Source organism: Cydia fagiglandana, chromosome 21 (assembly GCF_963556715.1).
Source record: "Cydia fagiglandana chromosome 21, ilCydFagi1.1, whole genome shotgun sequence".
Classification (NCBI taxonomy): Eukaryota; Metazoa; Arthropoda; class Insecta; order Lepidoptera; family Tortricidae; genus Cydia; species Cydia fagiglandana.
In genome coordinates this window covers 7,268,455-7,286,434 of record NC_085952.1, presented here as the reverse complement: position 1 = coordinate 7,286,434, position 17,980 = coordinate 7,268,455, and the positions used below count along the sequence as shown (strand labels likewise).

Below are 17,980 nucleotides of genomic sequence, written 5' to 3'. Positions count from 1 at the left end.
ATCAAAATCTACTCTTGTGATGACGTAGGAACTTTTTATTTACAGCCGTATTCGAACAATGAGATAAGTCAAATACTAGATATTGAAACGATATGGATTAGATATGTCAGTGTCAAACAAATGTCAAAATTGACATTTCTTCAAACAAAAACGTTACTTTTGACACTTGTTTGACACTGACATATGTAATCCATATCGTTTCAATATCTAGTATTTGACGTATCTCATTGTTCGAATACGGCTGTAATTCTTTTTCTGTTCATGACAAAAATCTATATTCTTTTGTTTCTCGGTCCAAAAAGACAAAAAACCAGAAAAGTGTCCCTTGTTTATGCTGTTTACTTAATTTATATCCAATTTACGTCAAAATTTTATATGCAGACTGCATAAACCAGAGACATTTTTGAAGGTTTTATTTTCAAAAAGAAGGACATTTAGAGAGAAAAAAGGTGTCATTTGAAATAAAAGCCTTAGAAGAAGCTAAAGTGAGTTAATGTAATAGGAACACATACAAAGACAAAATAAATGTACAATTCTAAAACAATGACTATGGCTCAATTTCTTACAATTTTCGCACTAAATAGGATTGTGTTAAAAAATCTAACGTCTTAACTAGGGTGAGCTTATCTCTACAATAAGTTAAATATATCAATATTTACATTTACATTTGACATAAATGCATTATCAGTGCGGATATGCAGGTCGGGTTTGTCTACGTGACAGCGTGATAAAACGGTGTCCGTCGCTTTCTATCCCGCGGAGTTAAAAAGTGACAGTTATTTTATCACGTGGATGAATGACGTACAACTAAATTCGACATGTTAACAGTTTGCACACAATTTTTGATAATTTTATTAATAAATCATTCCAGACTCATGGGAGATTTTCACATTTCCTGGCTCTATTTTGAAACGGTATTTTAAATTTAATGCGGCTGCGTACAACAAAACGTTTCAATACGGTATAAAATTAAATGCTTAATAATAAAATACCGTTGTGCTATCTATAGAGAGGCAAAATCAACCTGTATGTATCAGTGGCGGCGCGTCAAACATATCCATAGGCAAGCCGGGGCTAATTTAGCTTACAATTTCCTTTACAACTCTGCTCAAACGTCCAAAAACAGGCAAGCCGGCGGGAATCGGCTTTTATGGACACACCGCCACTAGTATGTGTGTATGTATGTATGTATGTATGTATGTATGTATGGAAACTATAAACAGAGTTTAGTGTGAGAAATACTTGGATGTTGCATATTTGTGTGAGAAATGTACAGAAGTCGTAAAATTAAGTATAATTCGCAATTACGTAAGTACCTATTTTTCAGAAAATTTCCAATTAACATTCAGTTCGCATTGAATTAATGTGTAAATGCGTTTTATAGGTATTTAATGTTGTCAATGAAAAAGTAATTATTTCTTTTAAGTTTTAATACTAACAAACATACATGAATGCGACGTTTCGCTCATAAACTGTCTCATAAATGTCTATTGCCGTAACGTTCGTTTAAGTCTATATATACACAATTATCAACTATTATTAAAATAAATTAACTACTGAATTTAACTTATAAAATTGCACTTACTGATTTAAAGTTCGTTCAGTATACTTGTTACCGCCGCTGTTAGAAAAAGTTTTGAATCACAGACAACGAAATTTGAACACTGATTTTAAGATGGCGGCTGCTCGTTCGACGTTTCACGCGTACCCGCGTGCTCCAAACGTCAATGAGGCTGTAGAGAGTTTAATATGTTCATGTTGATGGCGTGTTGGTGTGTGGGGGGTCCTCCAAGGAAGCTGAGTTGGGGGCGCGTGGCGGCGGCCATGGCGGCAAAGAGTGGGGGCGCCCCGCCGCCTCCAAACAGCGCGAATGATGGGGGCAGCAGCGGCCGAGCGGATAGACGTAGCTTTTCGATCTCGGCCTCTTGCAGCCTTTTCGCTTTCGCGCGCCGATTTTGGAACCAGATTTTGACCTGGAAATCAAATTGGCTGTGTTACCCATCGTTAACTTAAGAAGGAGAAAACATGAAAAAGAAATGTGAGCAAAGTGGGTGTTAGTTTCTATCAATAAGGAGAGTTGTTCGCCTCTTGGTCTTGTAAGGTTGAAGTCGGTGACTAAGAATGACGACATAAACTCAGCGCGTTCGGTAATGGTTCTAGTACTACTTCTTTTGCAACGTAAGAAGATTGAGTTTGTGATAGCAAAATACGATTAGAACTGACCATACCTGAGTCTCAGTGAGCCTTAGTGATGATGAAAACTCAGCACGGATGCTCAGGTTCTCCTGAGCACCCTAAGCTAGTAAGCTTACCTCTGAATTTCTTCTCCAGAGCGAGCAGTCGCGTGGTGAAGGGTGTTATTGGCTTGCAAGTTAGCATGTGCAAACGTAATTACCTTGCTACTTTACCCGAGTCTCTCGAGATACCTAGTTTATAGACTGAACATACCTGAGTCTCAGTGAGCCTCAGCGATGATGAGAACTCAGCACGCTCAGCGATGCTCAGGTACTGCTTATCTCTGAATTTATTCTCGAGAGCCAAATGTTGCTGCGTGTTAAATGGTGTTTTTGGCTTGAACTTACTTGAGTCTCAGTGAGCCTCAGCGATGATGAGAACTCAGCACGCTCAGCGATGCTCAGGTACTGTTTATCTCTGAATTTCTTCTCGGGAGCCAACAGTTACTGCGTAGTAAATGGTGTTTTTGGATTGAACTTACTTGAGTCTCAGTGAGCCTCAGCGATGATGAAAACTCAGCGCGCTCAGCGATGCTCAGGTACTGTTTATCTCTGAATTTCTTCTCGAGAGCCAACAGTTGCTGCGTGGTGAAGGGTGTTCTTGGCTTGAACTTACTTGAGTCTCAGTGAGCCTCAGCGATGATGAGAACTCAGCGCGCTCAGCGATGCTCAGGTACAGTTTATCTCTGAATTTCTTCTCGAGAGCCAACAGTTGCTGCGTGGTGAAGGGTGTTCATGGCTTGAACTTACTTGAGTCTCAGTGAGCCTCAGCGATGATGAGAACTCAGCGCGCTCAGCGATGCTCAGGTACTGTTTATCTCTGAATTTCTTCTCGAGAGCCAAATGTTGCTGCGTGTTAAATGGTGTTTTTGGCTTGAACTTACTTGAGTCTCAGTGAGCCTCAGCGATGATGAAAACTCAGCGCGCTCAGCGATGCTCAGGTACTGTTTATCTCTGAATTTCTTCTCGAGAGCCAACAGTTGCTGCGTGGTGAAGGGTGTTCATGGCTTGAACTTACTTGAGTTTCAGTGAGCCTCAGCGATGATGAGAACTCAGCGCGCTCAGCGATGCTCAGGTACTGTTTATCTCTGAATTTCTTCTCGAGAGCCAACAGTTGCTGCGTGGTGAAGGGTGTTCTTGGCTTGCGGTTGGGCTTGTGTTTCCGAAGCTGGCACCGTACAACTGGTGGGCCGCTGGGAGGTCCTGCTGCGGACAAGTCATATTCTTTTAGTTGAGTTTAATTATCCTATTACATACAAGTTGCAATAAGTATTTTTAAGTAAGGGCTGAGACAATGTGAATTACGTACAGTCACCACACGGGATTGTTAATCCATTTAGGGTTCTTACTAAATTGGAAATTCTATAGCGTAAGTATTGAACAACCAATTTAGCTAGGGCCCTAAATGGCAGCAAGCAACTGTAATTGCGGATCGTGATGGTACTTTTTTCAGTTACAATTTTGATGGGAACTGACTGTACGGTTCACTAGAGGCCTAAAAAAGTACGCGATGATTTCTTAATTTGGATAAGATCCAAACTCAAAATAGATCATTGTCTGCCAGGCATTTTGCTTGATTTTTGCGACACGATTTTTTTTTATTTCCTGAAATCAACCTCCATGCGTGACGTTCACAATCCATTTTTTTTTCCGGAAGTATGTTCCAAATCGTAGACAAGCCATTGCGAACACGAAAACGAATATTATTATTTAATGGCCACCTAACCGGTTTACGAACGAACCACCCAACGCTTCCCGTTTCAGCGCATGCGTGAAATGAATTATGCAACACTAAATTTTATAGGCACTAACCGTTAGTGTGGACATACTCGTACTTGACATGTTCAGGTGTGTAAACGGAATAATACTAGTGATGTACCGATAGGTTTGGCGGACTAGACGATTAGTCGACTAATCGGCGCCCGGGTGACCGATTAGTCGGCAGACAAGTTGGCTAGGTCCAGAATTCTTACGTTACGTTACATTATTACATTTATTACGTAACCTAGAAAGATTACATTCAGATGGTCACTGCAGCAGCTAAGCTTTGGTGGGATGCATTTAAAAAAAAACCGGGCAAGTGCGAGTCGGACTCGCGCACGAAGGGTTCCGTACCATAATTAAAAAAAAAACAAAAAAAAGCAAAAAAAAACGGTCACCCATCCAAGTACTGACCACTCCCGACGTTGCTTAACTTTGGTCAAAAATCACGTTTGTTGTATGGGAGCCCCATTTAAATCTTTATTTTATTCTGTTTTTAGTATTTGTTGTTATAGCGGCAACAGAAATACATCATCTGTGAAAATTTCAACTGTCTAGCTATCACGGTTCGTGAGATACAGCCTGGTGACAGACGGACGGACGGACGGACGGACGGACAGCGAAGTCTTAGTAATAGGGTCCCGTTTTACCCTTTTGGTACGGAACCCTAACAATCGTTTTGCTCTTTGCGTCGCGCTATTTAAATAGCATATTAGTTGAAAGATATTCCTCTCCAAGGCAAAGACCTCCCCCATCGTTCTATCGGCCAGTTACCTACTGATGAAGGTGCCTAAGTCGTCCCGCAATCTTAGGTCTTAGCAGCTTAATTTAAATACCTCAAATAATACAAATAAGAAAATACCTACTGTAATACTTGTATTACGATTGTAACTGTAACATTTGTAGCCAACTACGGCAACTACTGACTGAGACATACTTAACTGCCTAATGATTATGTAAGACACTTTATTGTAATACACCTTAAATAATTTCTGAACTCTGATTTAAACTTTACGATTTTTGATTTTACGTGGGGTAAAATAAAACATTTTTTTAAGTAAGTAAAGTCTGCCAGACGATTACTAACTATAGTTATTTTCTTTATTTATCATTCTTCTTAGGCTAGGTAATTTATAATATGAATATAAAAGTAAAATATAAAAACACTTAAAAAACAATAAAAAATACATATAAACACATTATAAAAAACCTAACCTAGGGTGCCGCCGGCAGCGGGGCAGGGCCCAAGCTGCCGGTGGTCAGGGCCGCAGAGTGAGGAACCGACGTACTATACGCGCCGTGTCCAAAATTACCGCCTTCTGCATCTGACCCTTGATCCCATCTAACTAGTTATTATTATTACTGTTGTTAAATATAAATTTAACTATTTTCACGCATTATCATGTATTACGTCGGGACTTAATCGCATATAATGAAATTTTAAAATCACCTTCAGACCACAGGGACAAAGCTGTCCTCAAAATGTCCGACGTAATTATTAAAACTAAATTGTACGCGATTAAGTCAGGTTTTTGTAGACAATTAATAATGGCTATTTATTTATTTATTTATTTATTTATTTATTTATTTATTTACATAAGGAGATCCAACAGCTAACTAAATGACAATGGAATCATACATAGATATATAGAGCCAATTACAGGAACTCGCAAATAGATATGTAGTAAATACATATACTTAAGTAACACGCATCACATACACACACACACACACACACACACACACATCGCACACATGAAAGAGATAAGACTCAAACCAAAACTAACAACATTCGCTTACATAATCAAAGCCTACTACCGGTGACAGGACACCAATTAAATAGTGTAAAAACAAAGAAAAAAAAATAACTGAAAAACTAAGAACAAAATAAAGTGTTATGTTATAATTTATTTCGTTTATGTTCGGTTCTACAGCTTGTAAACTGTTGACTGCAACGGAGGTCGGATAGTCGGCATTCGCGACTAAACGGCGATTAGTCGGTACATCCCTTAATTAAATAATACTGTTCTACTTTGCAATGATGACAAGTTAGGCTAAAACTACTAAGGCCCACTTGCACCATTCCACTAACTCGGGGTTAACTGGTTAAACCGTTAATCCAGTGTCACATTGTACTGGTAACCATGGTAACTCCGGGCTTAACCGGTTAACCCCGGGTTAGTGAATGGTGCATGTGGCAATAAGTTGCATTTCGATACTTGAGGGATTTAAGGCACGACAATCTTGCTAAGAAATCTACACCGTTGGTTCCTAAAACACGCTGACATTAATTGTTATACGTAGGTTCCAGATATACAAGTGTTGTGTTGTGTTGGAGATTGGTTGAAATTGCTGGTGATTATCAAACTGCAGTAGCAGATGGTGCCCAAAAAGAATATCAAGCTATTTGGCTTCGGGCCAATTGCACAATCCCACTAACCCGGGGTTAACCGGTTAAACCTGGAGTTACCTTAGTTACCAGTACAATTTGACATTGGGCGTTAGTTTAACCAGTTAACCCCGGGGTAGCGGGATGGTGGAAGTGGTGCTTAGTAGTTGAACTAGTTGAGCACAGTCTGTGCTGTGCCACACAGACCACGTATTATACTAGAGATAGACCAAGAGAATTCTACAACGATTTTGATTACTCAGTGCAAGTGTTATTTATACGTCATAATTTCACAGAAGTTTGACGTTTAAAATGACACTTGCACTGTAGGCCTAGCACATGATTGGTGCGACATCTCGCGGCGAGATAGACTACCCGTCTTTTACTACTAGGTATGTTAACAAAAGAGGGACGGGTAGTCTATCTCGCCGCGAGATACTGCCGCGCCAATCATGTGCTAGCCCGGCCGAGTGTGGTATCAAAATCGTTGCAGACGTTGCTCTATCAGTCATCATCATCATATTGAGCCTATTTCCATCTTTTCGGCATAGGATTTTCTTCTACTGTACTACTTATAAGAGTAGGTAAATATAGCACGGCCCTACTAACTATTGCGAATTTTATGCTGAACTAACTTTCCTCGGTAACGTTGGCCACAGTCAGGAGCCGTTTGTACGGTACAGTAACGTCTAAAATTAACTGAATGGGACTGTCCGCACTAGAAACAAACATATCAATTTCACCAATATACTTAAGAGGCAAAGTTTATGGACCATATGTTGTCTTTAATAAAGAAAAAAATAAAGAAAGCTTAGAAATTAGAAAAAAAAAACAAAAGTTATGAAGCGTCCGCGATTAATTTTTATATGATTAGCATACTATAATTAGCAGGAAGTTTGATTTGAATTCAAATTCGAATTAGGAAATAAATACTCGGTCACAAACTAACCGGCTATATTGATTTTAAATTACGCATTATCGCCTGAATTGGTTAGTTTGCTTTGCAATGCATATGCACAAAATGTCAAGTTTTATATAGCTAAACTAATAAACAGTGATTTTTTGTATAGGTTTACTAATAGAGTCCGAACGATAACCGCATTTTTGCCGAAACCGAACGTTCGGCCCAAACATGATTTTTAAGTCAAATTCTGCCGAAACCGAAACTACGATGGGACACTACCTACCAAAAATACAGTTTTGGCGTTGCTGAAAGGTTCAACTTCCTTTGGTCGAAACTGAAACTTCGGTCGTTATACTGAAACTAATAAACTAGGAAAAGTGTAGCGTTTTCGAATACGTGCTAAAGAGTGAAACACCGATTTAAACTTTCACGATTATTTAACATTATGAAACTACACAACGGGACTTAATACACACGGGACACGGGGACGGGGACAACGCCGTCCTCGAAACGTCGGAGGTAAATCTTAAAACTTAAATAAGCGATTAAGTCCCGTTGTGTAGTTTCATAGTGCTAAAGAGTGATATGTAGGTGGCGCAACGTGTGTTTAGCATAGTCTTAGGTACTTACTAAGTTGCAAATACATATTTAATTAGTTATACATTTTATAACATCGCCGTCATTCCAAATTAAGATATCAAAGCAGAATGCATGTAGATTCAGATAAGAAAGTGCTTTGTTCTAGTTTGACTGACAAGTAGGTAAGATAATAAGCTTATCGCAATAATTCTAAAAGACCCCTGCAAATCCCACACAAGCAAAAATATAATAATTTATTCATCCACAAAGATTACAAACAATCCAATTAAGCCCGACATTGACAACTAAATCCTATTAACCGTCCCGAACTCGCTTAATTGGTCGCCATTACACAAATGCTCTATGGTCTGTCATCACAAAATGGCGGCGCGCTGGAAAATAAATCCGCGATGGATATTATATCTTCATTAAGCTCGGTGGCGCGCATTGATACGTCTACAGGTGCCCATTGAAATTGTTGTATTTTATCACGGCACGAGAAAGGAGAATCCTTATTGGATTGTCTAGGTGCGTATCTGATTTTGAAAAATTTGCTTTGAGTTTTGCGTATGAGGTCTATTAAATAGGCGCGCGATGTTGGTGTGACGGCGTCTGTTAATTTGGTTGGCAGTTTCAAATGTTGATACGAAGAGAGATAGTTTTAATGTAATATATTGGATATATCGAAGTAAATATCGTTGACATAAAGACTTAATAAGGTTACTGTTAATTTATTTTTTCTACGACGTTTTTAAGGCAGGCAGAAATATTCGCGCTGAATTTCTTTCCTTAGTATCGAGGGAAAGTCAAGGAAAAGTTTCAAAGATTTTCTATTCAATGCGTTATTTTAAAACTGGGATACCTAAACCTCTGGCCTCCAGAAAAAAAGCTAGAAGCGGCTAGACTGTAGAGATTTATTAATAGGTAATTGTTATAATAAGTTTTACGAATAAATGATTCTGATTCTTATGCAATAAATATCACTAAAGTAATAATCAAGTACCTATATGAATAGTTACAAGTATAACGATTTGTCTTTAAAAGTAAATTGCTCGTGAGAAATATGGCAAATTATATACATAGTCTGTTAAATATGTCAAATGCTTGTTATACACTTTATATATATATATATGTCGGCGGCCGATCATAAGATCAGGCATATCGTGAAATTCCTAGGCATATCGTGAAACGTGAAAATCTTTGACTCGTTCCCTGAGTCGACGGAGCCCCGCTGTAGCGGGGCTCCTATTTCTGGGCAGTTTGCCCTTCGGGCATCTGAAGCAACCTAACGAACCTATCTTACCTATATATTGGTTTAATGTGACTAATATCCTCAAAACAATACACAGGAACATTACGATCTGCCTGATCTTACGATCGGCCGCCGACATATACACAATCTTCGACTATTAATCGACGTCACTTCCGTAGTAAAAATAATGCATGTAGTAAAGATTCGTCCCAAAACTCCCAAAGATTCACCAACTGTAACCGAGCCGAAACAGGCCGCTAAGTAGGTACATAATGTCGCCAAACGCGCCGTACTCAGAGGGTCTACCGCGAGCCACGTTGCCTCCCTGTCACACTTACGTACGAATTTACAAGTGCGACAGAGAGGCAACACGTCGAACGTGGTTCGCGGTAGGCCCTCAGATCCAAGATAGTATTGTGCCGTCGCCAATAAGCTGCGCCGTGGCAAATATCGACTATCAACATACGGTATACCACTTCAAGTTACAAGACGTACAGTCTGCATCAGAAGTAGCGGATCACTTTTGTATTTACTGGAAAATAAGCATTTGATCACAATCTCACCTGATTGGTATATACATATACTGCCGTATTCGAGCTTCAAGATATTCGCAAGAGACGACACGTACTAGATCCATTCTAGATACGTTATAGTTTAGATATCAACTAGTTCCCTTTTGCAGCGCAATTCGGGCAACCAATGTCACTTTTACGTTAGATAGAGTAAGATATCTATTAGATGTGAATTGGATCTCTAAGTCATATCCTGTGGAAATTGTTCAAGAGTATCTCCAGAATCGCGGAAATGTCAAATTAGACAGGTTAGATCTTAAACATATCGTTATCGTATCTTGGTGATGTCTAAAAGATGTCTTCATAGATGTCTATTTCAAAATCCAAATCGGGCCCATAGCCTGTTCAATTTCTAAGATCAAGTTCGCCATACATTTACTTTGGCGTACCTACTTGATTTCATTCATCAAGGGGGAGGCCTATGTCAGCAGTGGACGTCTTATGGCTGAGATGATGATGATGATGATGATGACCTACTTGATTTTAGTAAAACGGATAGAATACAGGAGTAAGTGGTAAGTGGCAGCGCTATTTATGAAGCATGCTACGCTTATGTTCTGTAATAGTTTTATAAAAATATATACATAAATAAATGTAGAACGATTATATGTTTTGTGACATAAGTATACAATATACATACAATTAAAATGCAAATTGTAGAGATAACTACATGTCGGGTATGCTTGAAATTTTGTGACATGAGATAAGAAATGTCAAATCTTAGTTATAGGTACTCGAAGTATTGTATTGTACATAGGTATAGTTTCACAGTGTATATAATTAGGTATAACTGTTACATGACTGTATGCTCACTGACTAATCCTACGAAGATTTACTGCTCGATTCGGAAAATGAATTAGATTTCTACTAGACTTCAACAAGTTACGATACGGATCATTTAAAAATATTTGTAAGGTAGATATGTCAAATTTGACGTTTCCGCGATTCTGGAGGTCCTTTTGAACGATTTCGACAAGTTATGACTTAGATATCCAAGTCGCCGCCGCCTGTCTGCAGCTCCTATAATCCAGGGTATTATAGACACTGTTGATGAGTTCGTATATCTGGGGTCAAAGATATGTAATGATGGCAGCTGTGTTCCGGAGATCAAAAGGCGCATAGGAATGGCTAAAGATGCCATGACGCGGCTTCAGAAAATATGGCGTAATCGGGGAATATCCAGAAACACTAAAATAAGACTTGTACGAGCCCTGGTATTTCCAATATTTATGTATGGAGCCGAAACGTGGACAATCAAAAGCAGAGAGAAACAACGGATCGATGCCTTTGAGATGTGGTGTTGGAGGCGTATGCTGAGAATACCATGGACAGCTAAGCGCACGAATCACTCCATACTGTTGGAACTCGACGTGAAAGTGCGATTGTCCACAATCTGTGTACAACGCTTCCTAAGTTACTTTGGCCATATAATGAGAAGGGGAGACGAAAGTTTGGAAAGGTTAATCGTTGTTGGTAATACTGATGGCAAAAGGTCACGGGGCCGTTCACCAGCACGATGGACTGACCAACTCAAAGGCGAGGAACCATCTCAGAAATTCTATGACGTGGTGAGGAAAGCGATGGACCGGAATCGATGGCGAGAGTGTGTTCGTGCCCGAACAAAACCCACCAACCACGATCATCAGTCATGATGGATGCGACCAAGAAGTGAAGAAGATCTAAGTCACATCTAGTCGATATCTAATGTAGATCTAGTTGATCTTTAAATCGTCTCAAGATCTTGTGATTAGCTCGAAATCCGAATAGGCCTGTTAGACTCAATTAACAGTTCAAGACAAAAACACGACTAGATATAATATGATCTGGAAAAAGACCAGAGTAATAGAATGTATATTGACGGGTTATATTATAATGATAATGTGTGGGTAACCGATCATAATACGCGCGCCTAATAAATAAATTATTGTTCTTAAATTATTTTTAATTAATTATTCTAAGACCTACCACAACGTTTTGTATGGTAATAGGGGTCCCGGTTTCAATAATAAAGTTCACCCATATTCATGAATTCAAACATTCCCGAAAGGAAATTGAAATATTAACATGCGAATTGATTTAGCTGACAATAACGGCAGTTCATTACTCCTTATTGGCAGTGAATTTCATTAAATTATTAATAGTTTAGTAATCAAAAGATCTAGATGATACGTGAAGAACTTTGAATCAAATAGGTACGAGTATGTATAACAGCAACAATCTTAACCTCCCATACCTACAATCGAAGCTATGAACTCATTTTAAAACGATTATGAATATCGGTGACCGTAGATCTGGCAGCTTTCTCGCACAAAAAATAAGTATTGCGATACAGCGAGGAAATGCTGCCAGCATCTACGGCACCATGCCGCAGGTGGATATTTTGTAATCATTTATTTTAAGTTTAGTTTTATTTATTTTTAGATTTAGTTTAAGTTTTGTAGGTTACTTAGTATTCATGTTTTTTTTAAGTATGTATATTAAGTTCGTATGCACTAATAAAACAAAACACCTACATGGTATTACTATTATGAATATGAATATGTTAAATCGGACACTTCAAAAATATAGCAAAACTTTAATCAAGTGAAATCATGGAACTGAATCAAAGAGGACTGAATAGGCACAATCTGTTGTTAGTTCTTACGTTCTTACCAAAAAACTATAATAGATAAATGATGTTTGATTTGATTTGAAAAAAACGTTTAAAAAAACTAGTTAGGTTAGTATTGTAGTTTTTAAAATATGTCTATCTAAATCCAATGAAATTATCTGAACCCTCGATATGTCAATAAAATTATGTAAATACCTACAATTATGCAATTAATACATACCTAGTACCAGCGGACGATTAAGACGATTCGAATGACACATCGTTTGTTAAATTATAATATGTACTTTAGAAGTTATGAGGGAACACATACATAACGGTCAAAATCATAACCCTCCTTTTGCGTTGCCGTAGTACTAGTACATTAAACAAAAAACTTATTGATAAACAAAGAATTGATGCGTAACAAAGCATTATCCGGAATAGATAATTTATAATTTCTTTATTCTGTAATCTATGGGCATGGCCCAGCTCTATGGTCTATGGTCGCTAGTGGCGCGTGGCCCGCTAATGGTTATGGCCGGAAAATGGCCGGAGATGCATTTTCTTGCTAATTATCTCCTACGTGCCAACGTAATTGCACAGATACTGAGAACTCGCCGTTTTGACGATTAATGTAGTAAATCGAAATCAGACTTTATTGGGACATAAAAATACAAACTAAGCAATAATAAAACTAAACTACATGCAATATAAAACTTAAAATAATCTTATAAATAGACTTATAAATAAACTTATAAATAAAAAATGCTCCCTAGGTCGCTGTCATGTGCTATGGTGCCCAGTTGACTGGCAGCGTTACCTCGTTGGATGGCCAGACTTAGTCTCTGGCCGAAGTAGCTGCCAGCCCTCTGGTCACCAGACGCATCTAAATTGTATTTATATAAAGATTTTGCACTGGGCCCCCACGTATGTAGTAAATTCCTTTGAGTTTTTCACCAAATACCTACCTGTGTGTAGGGTTGCCATATGAAAATATGGAATGTCCTGACAAAATTCTGGACATCGTCCTAAAAATCGTGATTCGTGATACCTATTTCCTGTAGGCCTAGCACATGATTGGCGCGACAGTATCTCGCGGCGAGATAGACTACCCGTTTTTTCTAGAGTTAGACGAAGAAAAGTCTGCAGCGATTTTGATAGCCTACGCAGTTTTTTTATAGGATTACCATAATTTCATAGGAGTTTGACGATTAAAATAACACTTGTCTGCGTGGGCTATCAAAATCTCGACAGACTTTTCTTGGTCTAACTCTATGTTAATTTTAAAGATATAGTGCCGGTTTTATACATTCAAACTATATAGGTATTAACCTTTTGATATTATAGAAGTAGCTAGGTATAAAGTATTCAAAGTTAAAAAATAATCTTATAAATAAAAATAAAATAATCTTTAATGCAACTTTGAGTTGTTACATAACATTGGTTCCTGGCTCTCAAAGTAGGTATCCCTGTGTTTAGCAAAAAAAAAATGTCGTAGATATAAAAAAAATACTGCTAAAGAAAGTGGCTAAGCTAATAAGTGCGTATTCCTTAATACCCCCTAAACTAATATCAACGTTTACTGAAACAATACGAATACAAAAAAAAACTACCCAAAAAGGAAAAGTTATTCGCTGCGCGAAAATTAACCATACAGTTGTAAGGTTAATTACCGAGTAACGATGGAATTTCAAAATTCCAGTCATTAAAGTGAATTAAGGTAAACTCAAAGTAGAGATACCTTTTACGGCTCGTTGGTTTTCCAAGTATCTGATGAAAGTAATGAATCAAAAAATGCTTCCACACTTCATTGAGCTTTTATTTTTTTACTGTAAATAGGTAAATACTGCCTTTATATGGCATGGGTTTACATAGTAAAGTAGATGAGACATTTTTTAAACTTTTGACGTGATAACGTCTTATAAATCGATGAACACCGGTAGCATCCACAAAAAAGTGTCACGTTGTGGACAGATCTCCATGGTAACGTTACGGCAATTTTTTATCAATGTTTTCTTATGACGTTATCACGCAAAATTTTATTATCGTCCGTAAACCGACTTTACAGACAACCATTTTTATCTTTCTCTTCTTTTGCCTTTTTGTAAAACAGAGGTTTTATTTGGATTGTTACGGTTAATTCGTTAAAATGGAACCTTTTTAATTTCTTGATATCCGTCTAACCGTGCATCCCCGATGACCGCGATTTAGCACCGAGATATGAAAACTAAACAAAATATAAATCACTCCCAGTCTCTGGAATTCACTCCCTCTAAATATTAGACAAGCTCCAAGTAAGTTTTCTTTTAAGCGGTTGTTGCGTAAGCATTTGCTAAAACAAGAGTTCGAATAATATCCATCATTATTATATTTATAGTATGTATTGTATAAATATGTAGTAGTTTATATATATTTTATTTACTTATGTAGTTTATATGTATAGTTTGCTTTTTTTATTCACTGAATAAGTATATTTCTCTCTCTGCACCAATTGTAGATGTCTGTTTGGCCCTATGGTTGACTGGTAGAGAATGCCATTTGGCATTAAGTCCGCCATTTGTACATTTTTGTATATACTTTGTGCAATAAAGTTTAAATAAATAAATAAATATAATTTCATTGATAAAAGTAATACGGGAGTCATAGCGTTCTGAGGGGCTACCGCGAAAACCGAAATTCGCAAATTGCGGGGATCTTTCTCTTTTACTCCAATGAAGGCGTAATTAGAGTGACAGAGAAAAATGCCCGCAATTTGCGAACTTCGATTTTCGCGGTTATAGCCCAGATGCCTATCTGAACTACCTACTAAACGATCTTGTTCGTAATGAGATCAAAAATAACAACAAAAACCGGACAAGTGCGAGTTGGACTCGCCCATCGAGAATTCCGTACTTTTTAGTATTTGTTGTTATAGCGGAAACAGAAGGAATACATTATCTGTCTAGCTACACGGTTCATGAGATACAGCCTGGTGACAGACAGACGGACAGTGGAGTCTTAGTAATAGGGTCCCCGTTTTTACCCTTTGGGTACGGAACCTTGGCTACTATCTACAGGCTTATAAAGCTGCTGTTAAAAGCGGCGCGGAAAAGAAAATTAAATATATTAATACTTAATTTACAACTCAGTTATTGTTTGTTAATCAATGGTTAGCCGTAGTTTTATGTCTGCATCCGAAACATAATTAAGACATAAAGACGTTCCTGGAATAGGATGAAATTTTATTAAAATTAACAAAACAAATAAAACGCAGTTAAAACTCTCAATCATTATCTTGTCGCATAAAATTGCGCTTTTATGACAGCGGCTTTAGATGGCGAGTCCCTGTAATTATAGCATTTTATACCGTAGCGAAGTAGCTGTGCTAGTTTTACGCATTTTATTGAATTAGGAAATGGCGGATAATCATACCGTTGACAAATACACTCTACGTATTTACCCATTTAGATAATACTTAAGTATATAATTTATACTAGCTTCTGCAAGGCGTCGCCAGCTGATGGGCTAGCTCATATGGCCTAAGGCCAAGGGGAGGAGCATACATTTAGTTAGGAATTTTGTTCTCTAGGGGGTTGTCATTTACCAATTCTGTACGGATATGATGGTCGTTCTTGTCTACGTGACAGCGTGATAAAACGGTGTCCGTCACTGTCTATCCCATGGTGTTAAAATGTGACAGTTATTTTATCAAATATATACAGTGAAACCTGGTTAAGTGGGACCTGGATAAGTGAGAAACCTCTATAGCTGGGACTCGTGGTGCGGTCCCGACACTTTAGCACTGAATTACCTCTGTTACTGAGAAAAAACGAACCTCTATAACTGGGATTCGTTGTTGTGATTTTATAGTCACATTTACCTCTATAAGTGAGACGGAGAGTGTATTTTACCTCTTTTACTGAGAATATATTTATAAGATTACATTTTCCTAATTATTTTTTAGAATTTTATAGGGAATTGACTTCTGTATCTGAGATAACGTCAATCTATGACCTCTCTAACTTGGACTTCATTGAACGATTTCCGTATTCTTACTAACTTTTAGTCTATCCACAAATTCCGCATTTGCCTAATTGTGTCTAAACAACTTCAAACTTTGATTTAGTTAATTTATCTAAGTAGCTAAAACTACCGAAACGAAAGCTGAAATTTTGATAAGTAACAAGAAAGAATTAATTTTCATTTATTAAATTTCTAATACGCACTGAAGTCCGTATCAAATTTAATTTAATTTTGATATATCTATCCATTGGAGAATCATTCAAAATAAATTCAAAGAAATATTTAAACAGGCTTAAAACATATTTTGGGACAAGGATTATTTTACCTTATTTAGTTTTAAATATATTAATTACTAAATACCTTATTAACCACCTCTATAACTGAAATATACTCTATTCTCACCTCTATTAATGGAAACCTCTGTAAATGAGACAGAAATTTATCTGTACCTGGCTAACTGGGAGCCTGTGTAAGTGGAAAACCTCTTTAAGTGAGACAAATTTGCTCGTCCCTTGAGATCTCACTTATCCAGGTTTCACTGTATATAAAGCCATGCATAATTCGCCGGCTGGACAGTAATGACAAAAAATTATTAATTTCATTTAATTTTGCCTAAGTAAAGAAATGGATGATATTTAATCACAATGTCGTCAATAGGTGCACGTGAGGAGTACCCACTTAAATTAAATTTTACATTTGTATTGATAGGTACGTATTTATTATGTTAGGAGATAGAAGACAGTAAATACAGTCAGCAGCAGAAGTAATTAAGCGGGCGCGGTATTCAAAATTACTTAGATGGCTCTTTCTTATTCGCTTAAAAATAAAGATGTGTCAAAATCATTTTGAACATTTTGCCCGCTTAGCAACTTCTGCTGCTGACTCTACAGCTGTTACCCCTAGTCCCAACAACATAATATATCCCCCTGGTGAGTCTACGGGTATTTTTACAATATGGGCACACGACTTGTTATTCTATACAAAAACTCTGTCTATTTTTCATTTTGTTAATTTCAAACTCGTCCCGTTAAATACCCTTTTCTGTACTTAAATTGGAACTTAATTTCACCTTTTTTAATCTTTATGTAACCTTTCGTAAGGCGTTCCAAACATCCCGACGCTTGTTCGGTCTAAAGTCAGGCAGAATTTCACAATTTGTCCGCTTTTTGCCGCTCAGTAATTGGCGCTCACCTGCGGAGGCACTCCGGCGCATCCAAATATGGCAACCTGCTCGGACATTGCGCTTTTTAAGAGTATCTGACAAATGTGTAATTATTTATTTAATATTGGCGGCGGTACGTTTTTGGGCACAATTCTCGTGCCGCGCGGACTGGCAAGCCACTCAATGTGTTAATGCCGTATTTAAAGATGGCCGACGTGACTAATACCTCTCGTGGCGAGTGATGGTCCCTATGACAGTTCCTTCAAGTCACTATTGGTTGGGTTTAGTCAGGCGTGTCTCACTCCGCGATTTCGTCGCTTTGCTACAGGTAGCTAAAAGTACCCAATTCGACCCCAATTTTGGGATTTGCCATAAGCCGCGCGTGGCGCTGTCGCCACCTAGCGGCCATATCTGTGCTGATCGTAAGGCCCCCCCCACATCTAGCATCTTTCGAGCGTCGGCGTCTGTCGACGTCTGGTCAGCGCTATGGAAAATGACGTCGCTGCGCGGTTGCGTCGACGTTGCGTCGAGCAGC

General features: G+C 38.0%; 1 protein-coding gene and 1 long non-coding RNA gene across 2 annotated transcripts in view; both read right to left on the bottom strand.

Annotated features, from left to right (window-relative positions):
- Positions 1 to 17,980, bottom strand: part of LOC134675296 (uncharacterized) — a 466,888-nt gene that overhangs the window by 47,287 nt on the left and 401,621 nt on the right. The window lies entirely within an intron of this gene.
- Positions 1,318 to 17,980, bottom strand: part of LOC134675276 (homeobox protein XHOX-7.1-like) — a 44,405-nt gene continuing 27,742 nt past the window's right edge. Inside the window, exons 2-3 of the mRNA XM_063533497.1 lie at positions 3,253 to 3,440; positions 1,318 to 1,973 (exon numbers count right to left, since the gene is read on the bottom strand). Coding sequence (XP_063389567.1) covers positions 1,725 to 1,973; positions 3,253 to 3,440 — 437 coding nt within the window. The 3' untranslated portion in view covers positions 1,318 to 1,724. The remainder of the gene's footprint in view (positions 1,974 to 3,252; positions 3,441 to 17,980) is intronic.